General features: G+C 32.6%; 1 protein-coding gene across 1 annotated transcript in view; it reads right to left on the bottom strand.

The window, feature by feature from the left end:
- LOC129758618 (uncharacterized) overlaps positions 1 to 18395 on the bottom strand; it is a 334389-nt gene that overhangs the window by 295809 nt on the left and 20185 nt on the right. Inside the window, exon 2 of the mRNA XM_055756159.1 lies at positions 9234 to 10343. Within this exon, the coding sequence (XP_055612134.1) occupies positions 9234 to 9825 (592 nt within the window). The 5' untranslated portion in view covers positions 9826 to 10343. The remainder of the gene's footprint in view (positions 1 to 9233; positions 10344 to 18395) is intronic.

Raw genomic sequence — 18395 nt, forward strand, 5'->3', positions numbered from 1 at the left:
AACCAAATGTTTAATTTCAATTTCATATCTTAAAAACACAAAAAAAAAAAACGTTTTCATGAAATGTGTTTGAAATTGAAAAAATAATGATAGGGGAGAGTGGGGATACTTGATCCCCTTTTCTTATTTTCACCATATCTTTTTGGAAAAATTCAGCAACTCGCCGTCTTTGACATTTTCTGACAGCTTGTAACTTCAAATTAAAAAAATGTCGAAAAAATTCTGACCATTGGCAATCATTCATATTTAACTAGCAAAAACAAAGAATAACTATTCTTGTTCCGCTCACTCCCAAGTAACAATTTAAGTTTTATTCCAACCTTAACAGTTCGCTTAAGACTATTTCCTAAAGCTACTTTATAAGCCAAAGCGCATTCTACGCTATTAGCACAACTACTTTAAAGTTAACATATGGCCAAAAGGGACCATTTTGTTAACGTTTTTAAAACTAATTCTATACGCTATAATAAAACATTCAACAGAATAGTTTTATTCGACCTTATAGACATAGCTTTAAGAAACCTTTCAGAGCCCTCTTCAGACTATCCACAGCTCTTTTAAAACTACGTCGTGGAATCTGATAGGAATTTTACTGTGGGATCTGTGAAATCTGATAGAAATTTTACTGTGGGAGCTTTCTGTTCCGTTTTTTTCTCGTTTTATCACTTACTATCCCAATCATTTGATGATAGGTAAAGATTCCATTTAAAATATTGTAAAAGTATTCTCATTCTCATTTTCAATGTATCTAAGCAAGAAACTTCCTGCAACCTCAGATTTCTGGTGAAGTATATACGAAATAGCATCAAAACTTCAGCGCGCCTCAAAGAAAATCAAGGTTGACCATATTTTAAGCATTTTTTAAATAAAAAAAATTATAATTAAAGGAAAATATAAATTGGCTCAAATGATGCAATTTTGGTTTAACATTGAAATTCATCACCTATACAACAAATAGTAGTGAAAATGTCTAGTTTTTAGTATTAAAGTATTATTTACAGCAACATGGCGTCAGTAATTTCGATTCAATTTCACAATCAACATGGCGCTCAGTAAATTAATATTGAAAATCTTAAGACAGTTGTAAAACAGTGTTAAGATGGTTTTATGACGGTTAGAAAAATGTGGTAATAAAACAATTTCAAGAAACAGTTTTTAAATGGTTTTAAGAGACACAGCTTCGTTTGACGTTTCTCTAAATGGAATACACGCTCATGATGGATTTATCCATTTTTGAGAGAGAGAAGTTTTTCGCAATAAATGAAAACATTTCGATTTGTTGCTTGGCAAAAGGCATTCATGCAACTTTTTGTTTTGTTTCCTTTTGACTATGAGGATGGTCAATCATCTTTAAATAACAAATAGGTATTGCTATCAAATAATCTCAAACTTTTTTGGAATAGAACATTTTCTGTCATCAAAACCCTGGCCTCAAAGCTAAATAATAACCCGCATAAATGAGGATTATAACCAAATGATTTTTGAAGCGTAATAAAACGTTTAGCAAACGATTATTGAAATTGTAGAAACATTGCCTGAATCGTGAATTCCGAAATGATTGAATTTTGAATTTGTAGTTAGGTTATGTAAAACAGTTATAAACTGTTAAAACAGTTGTATGGGAAAACAATTGGAAGCGATAAAACGATTCTTTAAAACGTCCTTCGGATGTTTTGCTTACTATTACCAGAACTGCCTTACGCTTTAAATAAATCGTTATTTTCAATGATCGACCAATGCTAGTGGTCTTCACTCTGAATACATCATCTGAAACTTGTTGAGGCTGATTTAGAATGAGCATTTTCGCTTGTGATGAAACTCAATTTCTCCGTCTTTGCTGAGTTGAAGCCGGTTTCTGCAGTCTTCCAGAAATTTTCAAGTACGGTTTATCTGAAAATAACTTTGTTAGTTCTGGATTGGATGACGTAAATAAAGATCAACTTCGCATTGAGAGACAGAGATGGATAAATAAAACAAGTAGTTTAATTGGCGTTCTTGTTTATGAATTTTCTAATACATTTATTCTTATCGAATCACAAAAACCGTTTATTCACAGTGGGCGAACCCTGAGAATTGAGCGAATAATGATGTGGACTGATTTGCGGTTGTTTTAAAATTTGAATGCGGATACAACAAATTTGTTATTATTTTTAAGATGAATTTAGCTGTGTTAATTCATATCATTTTGATAGCACGTTTTTCTCAATTTTGAGTGATAATCCTTTCAAATCAGGTTATGCTATCTCAAAAAGAGCTAAAAAAGTTTAAGCGTGTATACGTTCTTCTCGATTGTCAAATCATCTGTCACTTAGTTTTATCATGCCTACATCCAATGTTCCAATAAATCAGTTTTTCAACTTGGCTTGAACGCTAGTTTTAAAAGCGCATTGAGCGCATTATTAAAACCTTTACCAAAGCTCTAATAAAAACAGGAAAGTATGTGTTTTATTGAATCTTTAGCAATACTTTTGCAACTTTTTTCCAACACTCTTAAGATAGTGTTTTATTCATGTTTTAGCAAAACTTTCAGGGCACTTTTAAAACACACGATAAATGAAGCATTTCCTATGTTACAATAAAACCGTTTAAAAATGGGATGCCATCGAAAAGTCTTCATAAAACAATATTAAAACTAAAAAAAGCCAATTGGCTTGATCTGTGTTACTTGGGCTGTCTTTCCGAAAAATTTACAAAAAAATGCTATACGTGGCTTCAATATAACGAGAAAAAAATTGTCAAGGGTAATAGAAAATTGTCGAAAATAGCAATAAAGGCAACAGCTATTTCTCAATAAAACTGCTAAAATGTGGCATGAATCAAATTTGGCAACCCAACGTCTTCTGGCATATTGCCAAAATTGGAAGGGTATTTCCCATCCTTAGGCTTTGTAACAAAATCTGAAGTTGATCCTAACTGTATTGGAAAAAAACCTAATTCTCAATTGCGAAATCTTCGAATACTGCCTGAAGGCCGCCAACAAACTTTTAACATACTTAGCTATCGTTCCATAAATTGAAAAAGTAGAATATTTACCTTCTCCCATGGATTATTTTTTAAACACATTCCATGAGGTCTTATACATTTGTAAGTTTATAATAGTTTATGATGAATCAATGCATGAGACATCTTAAAAAACCGTTGCCATTCAAATGATGTAGACATTGTAATTTGTCGTACGTTCTAAACTCAAAATAAGACAGATTTGAAAACAATTAGCAAAAAAAATTTTTGGATGAATGATGTCTGTCATGTATTTAAACATGAGTTTTTTATAATATGTCTTTATTTGTACCAATTTATCATAGCATAGCATTGGGTGACTACATACATCTTGAATTGGCTGATACACGAAGTACAGCTAACAATCAATCCCAACACTAGATGCCAAAATGAGTATCTGGGTTCAATACTCATTTCAAGTGTTGCTATTGATAATCAGTGTGGTACCATTATGCACACCGTGACAAGTCAATGTAATCATATAGGGATAATCTGAACAGCGAAATGAACTTTTCAGGTGCAAGAGAACTCATGCGACCCTACAAACAAGGATACTGTTTCAGATAGGAAGTGGGAAGGATATTTGCTTCTATTGGAAATCCTACTTGGCAAGTAGGATTGATGTGTTGAAAAATTTAAAATGTGACCGAATACACAGATAAATAAATTGGAAAGAGCTCCCAATTTGCGGGAAATCTGGTTCTTATATCTTGCAATCTTCGGTCCGCTCAAATCTATTCCTGTACGAACATGATATTTTCTGCTCAATTTCTTATCTACCGGAACCCCTGTGTGTTGTAACTTGGTACCAGCCATTTGGTCTGCAGAGCCTTTTCTCGTACCCTGGACAACTTCACCATTGTTCGTTCCATTTCCGTATCCCAGTGTAGATCCTTCAGCAACACCCTGTCGGTAAGCTACCAGGTGTCTTCCAATTCTGTTTGAACTTGTATTTCAAGGCTCTTGAAAATTTTCCTCACAAACAAAGACTCAAAAAGAAGAAAAAAATATTCATAGAAAAATCAACATTTTAATCGATCCAAGTCAACAAAAATCCTGACAAATATTTTGACAGTCTGGCTGCCTGACAAACCAATTGCTCGTATGTCATTCAACGGAGACCTTCTAAAGCAAAGTTCATTAATCCACAATCAAAAATTGGGATGTCTGAAGAACTTGTTACAAATAATGCAAGCAATATGTCTTTATTTGCACCAATTTATCATTACATTTATACTACACTAGCTGTCCTGGTGTGCTTTTCTACACCTTCCAATAATCAATGAAATACGTAAAAATTATTATAATTTTGTTTTTCTGTGTGAATGTGCATTAAATTATTTTTTTTGTTTTTGTGGTAAGGATTCCCCATTAAATCTATGAAAAAAAAGTGTTTAAACCAAAAAAGATTGCATGGCTGCCCCCTCACTATTGGAAGAAGGAATGGGTTCCTAATAATCATACCCAGTTTACTCGCACCAAAAATTTCTCTCATATTTAATTTGTTCTCATTAAATTTTAAATTCTTAAGCTATACAAAAAATATAGGGGATTCCCTTATCCCTTCCTTTAACAATCATAGAAACATATCCATGTCCAATTTCTTTCCATTTGTTGAATAAGTTCTGGGGTTATGTGAAAAAATGGTATGTGAACACCTCTCATGCCTTTCTATATCACCAATGGGAAAAGGGAGCGATCTTAAGAAATCATATAACAATTTATAGCACCCTAATGCGCTCCTAAGCAGAATTTGTTTTCATTTGCACTTTTCATCTAGCTATTAAAAACTTGGAATGAAAGTGAAAAATATCGTAGAAATATTTTTCGCATTGAAATACCTTCCCATGTCAAGTTTGGTTCCCTTTGCTTGATAAATTCTCAATTATACAAACAATTCTAAGGGAGACCCACACCTCCCTTCCATTCTGACCACTGGAAGGAGGGAGGGGTACCAAACATTGATACACACATTTTGCTTCTTCAAAAATGCTTCAGAACTTTAAAGCATCAAAAGAGATAGAGTTTTAAAGTATCCAACAAAGTTTCATATTTTCGCGTATTCTACAACTTTGTAGTATAAAGTAAAGCTCTATCTATTGTAAAGAAAAAGTTAGAATTTTCAATTTTTTTAATAGTGGCCTTTGACTTACTTTTGATGCTTTAAAGTTATAAAACATGTTTGATGAAGCAAACGTTCTGAAAACATGTATGAGATAAGATGAAAGACGGAGGCGCTACGAAAAAAAGTTCCACTTTTAGCCCTTTCGGAACACTGTGTGGAAGGAAAGAGAGTTACCAAACAATCAGAGTCACATTCCTCGTACTCAAATAATATCCCATGCCAAGTTTTGTTCCATTTCAACAATTGCTTCTCGAGTTATGCATAAAAATGGTAAGGGAGCCTTTCTTCCCATTTACACACTAGAAAGAGAAAGGGTAACCAAAAACTCATAGACATATTGCTCGCAAATACTCTTTCTTGATAAATTTGGCTCATTTTGACAGATAAGTTCGCGAATTATACAAAAAAAATTAACATTCAAAAATTTGATTGACGTACACCTCAGTTATAACTTAGCGAATTAATGACTGCACATCACTTCTAAGAAGTTGATCAATAGTTGATCTTTAATTTTTTTTAGATTGGTTAAATTTTTGCATAAATTTCTGAAGCCTGTAAAGCCGACACATCGGTTTCCCCTTCCAATGACATAGAAATAACAAGTGGATCATCTCGGCAAAAAGAATAATCTAAACTGAAATGCCCTTATAAAATTACTCAAATTGGAAGCATATTTCATACCTAAAAATGGAAAACTGTACTTAAGTATTCAAGTTAAATTCTAACTGAAAATAATTTTGAAAAAAAAAAATTGCAACCGTTTGGCGTTTTTGGTTTTGGGATTGAATGAAACCTAAAATAAATGATATTGAAACGGAACTTATGTCATTGATAAATGTGTTTTAAAAATATAGCCAAAAATGTGATCATTATTGTTAGACTTTAACAAATGGTGTCAAAGTACCATAAGATTTTATGCACCATTAAGTGTCCTCAGAATACCCGATCAGGAGAGCATATCAAAATAATAACTCAAACATATCTCACCGAGATATTTACATCTGATTCAGTTATAATTAAGTAGTCCAAATTTTCGATTTTAAGTTTCTCCAATCCGAATTATATCTTATTCTGATTGACAAACTTGAATGGGATTGAGCTCATATTCACCCGATCAGGAGAGCATATCAAAATAATAACTCAAACGTATCTCACCAAGATATTTCTATCTGATTTAGTTATAATTAAGTACTGAAAAATATAGATTTTAAGTTTCTCCAATCTGAATTATATCTTATTTTGATTAACAGACTTGAATGGGGTTGAGATAATTTTCAATGATAAAGATTTTTTTCGGGTTGTCCCAAAATAAAATGATTATATCTTATTTTGATATATGTACAACTTTTTCTGAAACACGGACATCGAAGTCAACGGCCCAAACCGTACATTGATGAGTTTCGCTCAACAGATCCTTAAAATTGGATCCAATTTTTGAGAAACCAAAAATGGAACATGGTTTTAGCAAATAATGTGGTTTATTGACATTCCACTAGAAATTTTTCTCGAAACAATCATATCTTGATAAGTTATAATTTTGATAGGTTTTGTTCTGCCTAATATCAAACTATGCTATCTGAACGAGATATAATCTTGAAAGGAGCATATCTAAAATTGATATAATTTAGCTATGATCGTATAGATTTTTTGATATAATTTGAGATATTTTAACATCCTACGAGTACTGAATAATAACTCATTTAGATAGGAAAAAATTATTATCAAAATATCTCATCCTGATATAATTTAGTTTTTCTCTTCTGATCGGGCAATGATCAAGATTTTTTTCGGATTGTCCTAAAATAAAATGATTATATCTTATTTTGATATACGTACAACTTTTTCTGAAACACGGACATCGAAGTCAACGGCTCAAACCTTACATTAACGAGTTTCGCTCAACAGATTCATAAAATTTAATCAAATTTTTGGGAAACCAAAAATGGGGCATGGTTTTATCAAATAATGTTGTTTATTGACCTCCCGATCAGGAGGGGAAAACAAAATTATATCAAGATGAGATATTTTGATACTAATTTATTTTCTATCTTAATGAGTTATAATTCAGTACTCGTAGGATGTTAAAATATCTCAAATTATATCAGAAAATCTATACGATCATAGCTAAATTATATCAGTTTTTGATATGCTCCGATCTAGATTATATCTCGTTCAGATAGCATAGTTTGATATTAGGCAGAACAAAACCTATCAGAATTATAACTTATCTTGATATGCATGCTTCGTGAAAACTTTCTAGTGGAATGTCAATAACACACATTATTTTCTAAAACCATGTTCCATTTATGGTTTTCTAAAATTTGGATTCTATTTTAAGAATCTGTCGAGCGAAACTGATTAAAGCACGGTTTGGGCCGTTGACTGCGATGTCCGTGTTTCAGAAAAAGTTGTTCGTATATCAAAATAAGATATAATCATTTTATTAGAGGACAATCCGTTAAAAATCTTTATCATTGAAAATGAACTCAACCTCATTCAAGTCTGTCAATCAGAATAAGATATAATTCATGTTGGAGAAACTTAAAATCAAAAATTTTGAGTACTTAATTATAACTGAATCAGATATAAATATCTAGGTGAGATACGTTTGAGTTATTATTTTGATATGCTCTCCTGATCGGGCTTCCACTAGAAAATTTTCTCAAAGCACTCATATCTTGATAAGTTATAATTTTGATATAATTTGTTCTGTCCAATATCAAACTATGCTATCTGAACCAGATATGGCCGGGATTCGACCAGACCGAACTGAACGCCAATTTGATAAAAAATGAGTTATCTATTGCAGCGGATGCGAAACATGATAAACTACCTGTCCAGTGAAAATCAGAACATTTTTCCTATTTTTTCTGATTTTATTAGAAAATTTCAATATTGCAGACAGTGGAAATGGCATAAATGCGTTGCGCCAAAGTGAACTGAGAGCCTCCTTAGAGGTAAAGACAAAAAGTCTGTTTTGGTCATGAAAATTGGTTTTGTGCGAAATAATCTTTTGTGTGTTGGTTTTTTCAATTCAAAACAGTTCTTCGGCTCGTGACGAACTTATGTCTGATAAATTAAATGATTGAAAACGTTCCCGTGGCTAAAAACTTTGTATTTCGGATTGTAAGCATTTGTTAAAATTTCGCTCCGCCAGACTGAACCGAATCCCTTGAATTTCGTTTTCCAATTTACTCAAAGGGATGTTAGAATTTTTAACATTTAACGATGAAAAATGCTGTATTGTATTGCTTACTGTTGTTCAGAACGCAACCGGTAAGTAACAATTAAAGATATTCCGGATTTCAAAAGTGCGAAATTTGTATGGCTCGGTTCACTCTGGCTCAACGAAAAAAAACATTTTCCAAGCATCAGCCATACTCGTTGGGTGCTGCTCGCAAAGCGCCTATTAGTAGGCTCCTACGTTTAGAAAAAATTGCCCAGTCAAATGATAGCGCATGGCAATTTTTCAAACATTTTGGTTCGACCAGAGTGAACTGGGTGCAAACACATTGCTATTAAACTTCAGTTTTCGACTTATTGGGTAATCAGAAATCGACCAGTATAGCCTCGACGGCTTTATAGGAGTCTAAGTGTGATGGTAAAATGGTAAAATGTTATATCTTATAAAATAGTATCAATTGGTAGGGCTGTGAACTTTGAACTCGATTTTCTCGGAATCAAGTTTATGGCGTTCAGTTCGGTCTGGTCGAATCCCGACCATATAATCTTGATAGGAGCATATCAAAAACTGATATAATTTAGCTATGATCGTATAGATTTTTTGATATAATTTGAGTTATTTTAACATCCTACGAGTACTGAATTATAACTCATTTAGATAGAAAAAAATAAGTATCAAAATATCTCATGTTGATATAATTTTGTTTTTCCCTCCTGATCGGGTAGACCTAACGAGTTTGAAATTATTATGGGGATTCTCAATAGAAAGAGTCCTACGGTTTCATTCTAGAGGGTTTCTTTTTCGTACAATTATCAAAAAAATATTCAGACTGTAGACTACAGGCGTTTAAAATATATCTGTAGATGTCGATAAAATTTGGTAGGTGTTTATATTTGTCATGATTTGGATTAATAAAAAAATTACCTGTCGATCCGTAACTTCCGTTGGCGTAACTTCCGTATCCGGGTGTGGAAGCGGAAGTTGTAGTTGTCACCACCCCAATACCGTTGTAAGAGTGTCCCGGCACCGACAGGTGATGGTGATGATGATGGTGATGGTGCGAGAGATGCGGTTGCCCTTGCTGATGGTATAGGTGGTGGTGAGGATGATGGGGCAGATAAGAACTACCCAGCTGAGATTGTACCGTTGAGTTGTTACCAGCGGCACTACCGGAAGCACTTAGAGCACCTGTAGTTGAGTTTGACGCTTCACTAATTGCACTGATCGAACTCGAATTGACACTAACACCGTTAACACTTCCCGCTGTAATGTTGCCAGAACTACCCAAATGCGATGCCAATGCACTGTTGCTTAGACCACCCCCAACACTTGATCCGATTCCGTTGATTCCGTTGACTACACTTGGAGCCAAAATTGAACTTGTGTTGTAAACATTGGAACCGTTGTTAATGTTGGAATTGTTGCAGCTGCCAATACTATTTCCACTGATTGCACTACTATTGGTATTGTTGACACCGCTGTAAATCGGCTCACTTTCGCGACGCATAGCGAGCATTTTTAAAGTGGTTGCGAGGCAAATTGCTCGCCAAACCAAAACAAAAAGAAAACAAACTTAAAACCGAAACTCGCCGGAAACTGAACTCCATAGCACTGTTTGGTAGGTTTTTATTTTCTATCAAATTTAGGACAATTGATTCTGGTTTTTTAAGACTCCCGCCACAACCTTAACTTTAACAATTCGATGGTGAGAAAATCTACACTACACTTGATGTAAACAATGGCACATGATTGAGCATTTGAGACACTTTATCAATCCATTAGCAGGGATCAATATTTTTCATTCATATACGAACAATTATTCATTTTAAAAATTCCAATTGGATGATCTACATTGAAGACACATGATTTCGTTGTACGATGGATAGCGTTAACGTTGAGCACACTTGTTTTGAAAACATTTATAAAACTTTTCGGATCCTTTGAAACACTTATGTGATACTGATTTTTATAAAATCCTTGTTGATTAATTGATATCTTTCAATTCTGTCGATGGGATTGTTGAAGCTTAACAGTCTGAAATGAAAAAAAAAACAGGAAAAAGAACATCAGTTTGATCACAACCATAAATATTTTGCTTAAGAGAAAGAAAATATATCGCAATCCAATTTTTCCAAATAAATCAAATTAACAAAAGAGATACTCACGTTAGGGATTATATGCATATAACGGAAATGTCGGTAAGTTTTACCGAAAACTCTAGAATTTTCGAATTTTTTTACAGAAACCATAAAACGTCCGAAAATCAGCTTTCGATGCACAGCGTATTACGCGTCATGATTCGAGTCCCAAATCTCGAATCATCTCGCGTAGAACGGTGTGCATCAAAAGATGAAAAAACAAACCATTTCATAGTTTCGGTAAAAATTACCGACTATTTTACAGTTTGCGGTAAAGATTGCCGGCATTTCGTAAAAATTACCGGTAATAATTATATTTTGGCAAAAAGCACTGAAATTTCGGTAATATTTACAGGTGTTTAAAAAAATCTTTAGATTGTTTGATAAGTATTACCCAACTTTTAAAGCTTATCGGTAAAAAAAAAATCACGGTATTGGTAATATTTACATATGTTTTAATAATAATTACAGATACATATTTCGGTAATAATCTCAAGTATTTCAGTAAACGCTACCGGTGGTTCGGTATATATTACCGAGCATTTATACTTTTTCGGTTAAACATTACCTGCCTTTCGGTTCAACAATACTGGTTATTCGATAATATAATAAGCTGTCACGTTGACAACTGTCAGGATTTTGGCAGATGATTTCAGATATGATGAGCCGAGTTTCGGTAATTTTTTACCGATTAACTGCCGTTCTAAGCAAGATTGTCCCATGTGGAAAAACGTGCAAACGAGAAAAACGCGATTGAAATATCAGCTATATTTTCAATTTTTCTCTCAAACTTGAAATTCACCGACAGTTTTTTCGTAGTGAACAGTTCATGTTAAACATTTTACAATGTTTCGCCAAAAAAATTACATTTCCTACAAAAAAAAAAACGGCAAAGTAGAGCCAAAAATGCTCCGTGTGACACTTTTGCGTAGAATCAGAACGCATGCCGATGCTAGTTCTACGAAAAACTGTCACACGGCTACAATTTTTGTATCATTTTAAAAGCTTGCGTAGTTTATTTTTTTCCAAAAAACTCATGCTAAACCGTAATTTGAGAAATACGTTCCTCTTTGTTTATAAAAAATGTATAGTTGAGTATGGATCCTGTAAGTAGTGCCTACCAAAAATTGTTTAGTAAAAATTTCACTGAATAAAACACTCAAGGCTTCTCGCTCCTCCTCTGCCCTCTATTTTAATGTTCTTTTCAGTAAATAACATTAAATTCAAAAGTTTGAACTCATCTTAAGACAATTTTTTGATAAAATTTGCATTTTTCATAGAATTTTCTCTAGTGTGACATTCTTGCGTAGAACTATCAACATAGAGACAACCACCTTGATGAAAATTTCGTATAAGTTCAGAACAAAGTATACTTGTTTATGTTTTTATTCGAAAGTTAACACTGAAAGAGATCGTTTCCAGCAAAAAAGTGAAAATGACCCAAAAGTCACATGGGACATTCTTGCTTAGAACGGCAGTTAAGGTCTGTGATATTTGACAGCTGTTACTTCTCAGCTTTAAGAAAAAATTAACGGACGGATTACTGATTTCAGGGTTGCCACATGGTTTTTTTTTAAATCTGTATCGGCCTCATGAAAAAATCTGTATTTATCTGTATTTGAACTAAAACCACCTTAAACTTCGGTTTCTGTGAAATTTAGTACTAAAGGCTGATTCACTCACCAGATGAAAAAATCCAAATTTGTTTGCCACAACAAATCTTTAATCTCCCAAATTATGCATAGGGTAAGTGAGCCTAATTTCGCTATATTTTGTCAGAGGTTTTTGGTATTTTTTGGTAACTAAGTTCCAAATGTTTTTTCTGAACTCTGTTTTGTTTTGAAATAATCATTTCAAGCCTTAATTTACGAAAAATATCAAGTTTTATAAAGTGTGACGATGTTCCTAATTTGACACTAATTGTTCCTAATTTTAACATATGGGTGTTCCTAATGATAACATATGAGGAAAAATGTATCAGCGTACCTAATATTACACTATTTGTTCCTGATTTTGCATATGGGTCCGTTTATTTAATACTTTAATGACAAAAATCTCAAAACTCACCTCTTTAAAAATTTTACTACGATTTTGGAATATGAATAGAGAAACAAGGGCTATTTAAATCCTACACAATATTCCTCTACACTAGTTAGTGTTGAAGAAAGTAGTGGATGTTGAGCTTATTAAAATTCAAACTTTTACTTTTCCAATGGATACATTTTTTGTATTTCAAAAAGTAGAAAATTCATTGTAATGGATACAATCAAGTACCGTCAAACAGAGCATCATGCAACAGCATGGTTTGATGGAACATTTGTGTACCACAACACATATTTAACTTTTATTTTATTATCTATTATATAAAATTCTCTTGTAACGGTGTTTGTAGTACTACTCCTCCGAAATGACCCAAACGATTCGAATGAAATTATTTTTAGAATATTCTGTAGCCATGCGAATCGGTTTATATCGAATAAAAACAACAAAAAGTCGCATCAATTGTCCGTAATAACTAAATTTGTAGTTTTTCGAACGAAATAAAAGTCATGGCTTTCATTTTTTTTGAGATTTCTTTTCCTTTGGGCGGTTTGTTTTTCGTCTCCAAGGTCGAGGCGTCGCGAGCAGACGTCGTTAGAAGATAGTAACCATGACATAGCATACTTATCAGTGAGAATATTTTGGCGCGTATTTCTCAACCAAGCATATTTTCAATGCACGTGATGGCGATATGAACCCTTGATGTGATTTTTTTGTTCTTGATTCCTAGCTCATTTCTACAGCACATGGTTATGGATGACGCCAAAAATGTGACTCGGGTTGACGTTTTGCTGATCGAATAAAACATATATTATTTGTTTTGCCAAAATCTGAAATTGAAAAGTCGGGCATCCATTTTTAGAGATTTTCTTTTCTTCGAGGGGTTTGTTTTTCGTCTGCATGGGCGAGGCATCGCTAGCAAACGTCGTTACAAGATAATAGTAATCAAAGCATACTGTTCATTGATCGCTGGAAAAATTTAAAAATTAGGCGCCTATTTCTCAACCAAGTACCTATATTTCTTATGCACGTGGGGGCGATATGCAACCTAGATGTGTTTTTTTTTCTTGCTTATTTTATTTGTACACAGCACATGGTAATAAATGACGTCTAGATGTGACACGGATTGATATTTTATCGATCGAATCAAAACCATATAAACGATTTCAAATATCAAAACCATTTTTAATTCGTGTTAATTTAAGTAGTAAATTGCCAAAACATATGAACTTGGTAAAGATAAATATGAAATAATGTTATGACACTTTGAGGACGTTTGAAAATAAGAAATTGGGAAGCTTTACATTCAATTTCGTATAATCCAATACGCCTAGAATGCTAGACACATTAACTGAACAAGAGTCTATTCTCTTCAAATTTGTTTAATTATAGAGGATTTTAACCAACTTGGCCATTCGTTCCTCAACAAGAGTCTGTTCTTTGAAAAAGATTAGATAGAATTGAAGTTTTTAAAGACCGAATGAACTATTTGATTTTTTGCAAACGTAAATTGAAGTTTTCAATAAAATAATCTACTTTTTAATAACAAAAAAAGAGGATATGCATTCAAACTTAACACGAAAAGTGTGTTTTTGTTTTACATATTTTGGCTACATTGAAGAGACTTTTGATTCACTTTTTTGTTGAAAAGTTTTTTGTAATTGATATTCCAGGGGCAGCAGATTTTTATGATGAACTTTTAATATGACCTGATAGTGTTAAAAATAATATTAATTCCTGTAATTTCTTAGGTGGAATAAGTGAAAATGCGCAATTTAGCTATGAAACATCTACAATTCAAGAACTTTATCTTCAAAATGGCCAGAAAGGATATCCCGAGTGTTGCATCTGAAGCTGATATTCAAAATTATTATAAAGGTCTTTGTAAATCAAGGTCTTTTGGTTGAACAGCATTCAGTGAAATTGAAGTACCAAGCATTAATTTATTCCGGAGAAAAATTTAGGATATAGCAATGAAAGTTGATAAAACAGACAAACAAGAACAAGTATTAAATTAATTTTAAAGTCTTTTCACTGACACATCTAAAAAGACCTACGTGTTATCACTTGCCCCAATAAATGGGACAAATATATACTTCGATATTTCTTTTTGTCAATATAACTAATAATTTTTCCAGAGCATATGGTAGTTGAACTGTGGTGATATTCGTTAGGATTTGACCGGTGTTTCATTTTTGAAAATTAAGATTTAATGTAAAAAAGACACATAATTTTTATTAAGGTTTTGTTTATATGATAATTTCCAGGAAATAAAATGAACTCATGAAACCATCGTAGCCTGAACAGATTATTTATTTTCAATCTATTAAATTTTAAAATAAATCTGCTTATCAATTAAATGTTATTAAATCTTAAAAATATAACGTAATCCTTAATGAAATCGCAGATCACCACCAACAATGTTCAGGAAATTTTGAAATCAGAACTGCTTGAATTAAAATCTTTAAAATAATGGGTGAATATATCTAAACATATGTTTTCCTCTTTTCAAAACCAATCGTTTCTTTGATTCATTGGGTTAAAGTTCAAAGGAATTAATTTGCATTTTTTGCTTGAATAAAAAAAAGGAATTAGCAATACACAAAATCACCAGTTTTAATGCCATGACAAGTGCTGTTTGGGAACACTTTAAGTTGAAATGTGTAAAGTCTATAACTTAAGTATCAGGCGAAACTTTTTGGGAATGATTTGGTGAAAATATGGATTTTAATTCAAACTGCTTCGAAGCATGAGGATGGTGAATAATAAGCTGTTTGAAAATGGTTAGTTAAAAATCTTATCTTATGTGTTTCATTTCTACAGCTCTAAAATATACACCATCCATAGCTTATTGGGAGCTGAAAGCGCTGCGTTAGGCAAAATATTCGGCAAATACTCCAAAAATTGTCCCGATGTTAAAAACAATATAACAAAACGAAATAAATCTACTGAATGGAATACAGCAAATGAAACATACATATTATCAACATACAGTTATTTATTTAACAAATTACAAAAATTGGATTTTAAAAGACCCGTTAAGTTTAAATTCTTTGGTTTAATTTTGATAGAATTGAGCGGGACGATTCGAGTAAAGGGAAAGAAAGGAAATGTAAAGAAAACTAGGAAAAATAGAAAATGCTCGCCAAATTGAACATGGTAAGACGAAGTTTACCGGGTCTGCTAGTAATGTAATAAAATTGTCATTTAATGATAACAAAACGATGATGCCATAGTTTCTCACAGTTTTTTGAAGTTTTTGATTCTCATAGATAATTAAAAAATCTAAATTTTTAGATTTTTTGATGCCGTAAAAACTATACACAATGTGACGGATTGGTTTGATGATATTACCTACAAATTTTATATGGATTTTATTATCCTATATCAACACTGTTGGTGTATGGATATTTTTCGGAGAAACATTTAATTTTTTTGAATAAATATTTTTAAAATTCCGTTACCAGTCTAGGCTAAATTGAATCGACATACAAATCAATGATTCACAGTTTAAATCTTGTTTCCATATGCTAGAATATGATGTAGAAGTTTTTAAGTATTTTTCATCCCTAAATGTATACAGGACCCTTATGCTTTCTTTTTTAAAAAAATCTTTGACAGAAAAAATATAAACTTTAATTCTAACAAAATCAGAAATAACTACAGATCGTGCTTTATGCGTAACGACATCACAAATGTGTCAAAAACTATATCTATTCAAACTTTTTTTTATTTTTCATTAAAAACAACGGTTTTTGCAACTTACCCCTTTTTCTTAGTAGGGTGAAAATCGCATATTTTGTAAATTTAAAAATAACTGGTGGAACCAATTATTTTTCTGACTACGTTAATTTGATGTCCCATCATCCTTAAAACTTTTGATGTACAAACGGTAGGATTATCTGTGGGCATTAGGTTTTTATAAGCGATTGAATTTGGAAGTGATGCCCCAGATGAGGGTATTCAACGTATTTTGTTGAGATTTTATTTTTAATTTTTCCTTTCGATTCTGTTTTTGTTGAGAAGCTCTCTTTTTGAGTAAATGATACTGAATATTTTAACTCATTCAATAACTTTGCTGAATTTCTTCAAAATTTAACATTTTTTTGCTGAATTGGAATAAAAATGACAAAACAGAAACATTAATAACCATTTTTTCTCAGAAGTCAAAACTACTCGTGGTCTTCGGGAAAGTTGATCATTGAATTCAAACGTTTATATTTAATACATTTCCCATGTTTTATAGTTTTTCCAAAAAACTTACAAATTTATTGAATATATATTTTCAACAAATATATATTCAAAATAAGACCTTATATTGCATGAATTTTTCTGTCTTACGTTATCGATATAAAATTTCAATCATCCTTAGCACATTTAGGACTAAATACCTATTAATATACTTCAATATTCTGCAATCTAACACACGACACATTAAGTTAAAAAATATGAAATGTTCTATAAAATTCAGTGATTGTTGAGATGTAACACGTTTATTTTCTGTCGATAAAATTTTATTAACTAGTTAATTTCAAATCAGTGCATGAACCAAAAAGATTTTTTTTTGTTATATCAATGAAATATTGAAACTAAATTTCAAGAATTTTTTCCTGTACTTATAAACTTAAACTCATTTCAATAAGTGAACTGACTTCAAAAAATGAACTGCATATACTTACATAAGAATTTGAATTTATTTTAATTGTCCTTTTTTTCTAATACAGGGAATCAGAAATTTACTTTATACAGTTAAAATCTTTTTTTATATATGATTTTTTATATGATTTACAATCTATTTTCTTCTTTAAACTCCCTTAAAGTGATTATCCTTAATACCACCCTACTTTAAAGATTAAAAACTTAAGGAGAAGAGATGTCAAATGAATTTAACTAACGAAATTTCTGTACTCTATTTGGGAGGTTATCATCCACCGATAAAAAGACGAACATTTAAGTAATGCTAACTGTTAAGAAACAGAGACTATTGAAGCCTTCCTGAATGGGTCTAGGCTTAATATCGGCACGTTATTCAAACATACGGGAAAATTATGCCTATTAGCGGTATACTGGATTTGGAAAAATTAAGATTTAAAAAGATTTTACTCAGTTAGCCCATGGAAACTGGTTCATCAACAATTGATTTTGAATTGATGTTAAAAAAAAATTGTATAAATCTGTATGATTGGGATTGGGATGTTTAAAAATCTGTATAAAAATCTGTATCTGTATCTTATCTGTATTGAAGATAAAAAATCTTTATAATACAGAAAAATCTGTATATATGACACCACTGACTGATTTCCACATATTATGTGGTTTTCGGTAAAAAAAATCACCGATTTCGATAATTTTCGTTCACCGGGGACTCTTGTTTGCTCATGGAATCCATCAGCATATCGCCCGATATGTCTCTTGGATACTGCTGGAAAGGTGTCAGAGAAGATGGTACAGAGCAGGACCCAGCTCTACAACGAAAGTGCAAACTGCCTATCCGATAAACAGATCGGTTTTCGGAAAGGCCGCAGTACGGTGGATGCCACTCGACGTGTCATCAAAGAGGCAGACGAAGCCAGACTGAAGAAGACCGTCTCCGTTCTGACCAATCTTCGGTGACACAGTAGAGACACTAGAGCACGTAGTTTTCAACTATCCGAGTTTCGAAGAGGTACGTGCTAACATTTTTGCCGCCTGCAGGCCAGACACGACAGCCGACAACATCGTGCGGAGGATGTGTGAGGATGCCAATTCTTGGTGCGTGGTCAGCGATGGGTTCAACCGGATCATGACTGCCCTGCAGAGGAGTTGGAACCAACACCAGTCCGCGAACGGTGTAGGGTGACTCCTTCGTCGGGGAGCATCTGAGTAGTGTGCGTCCGATCCTGGCAGTAAAGCATACAAAGATAAGACT

The sequence above is a fragment of the Uranotaenia lowii genome, chromosome 3 (assembly GCF_029784155.1).
Source record: "Uranotaenia lowii strain MFRU-FL chromosome 3, ASM2978415v1, whole genome shotgun sequence".
Classification (NCBI taxonomy): Eukaryota; Metazoa; Arthropoda; class Insecta; order Diptera; family Culicidae; genus Uranotaenia; species Uranotaenia lowii.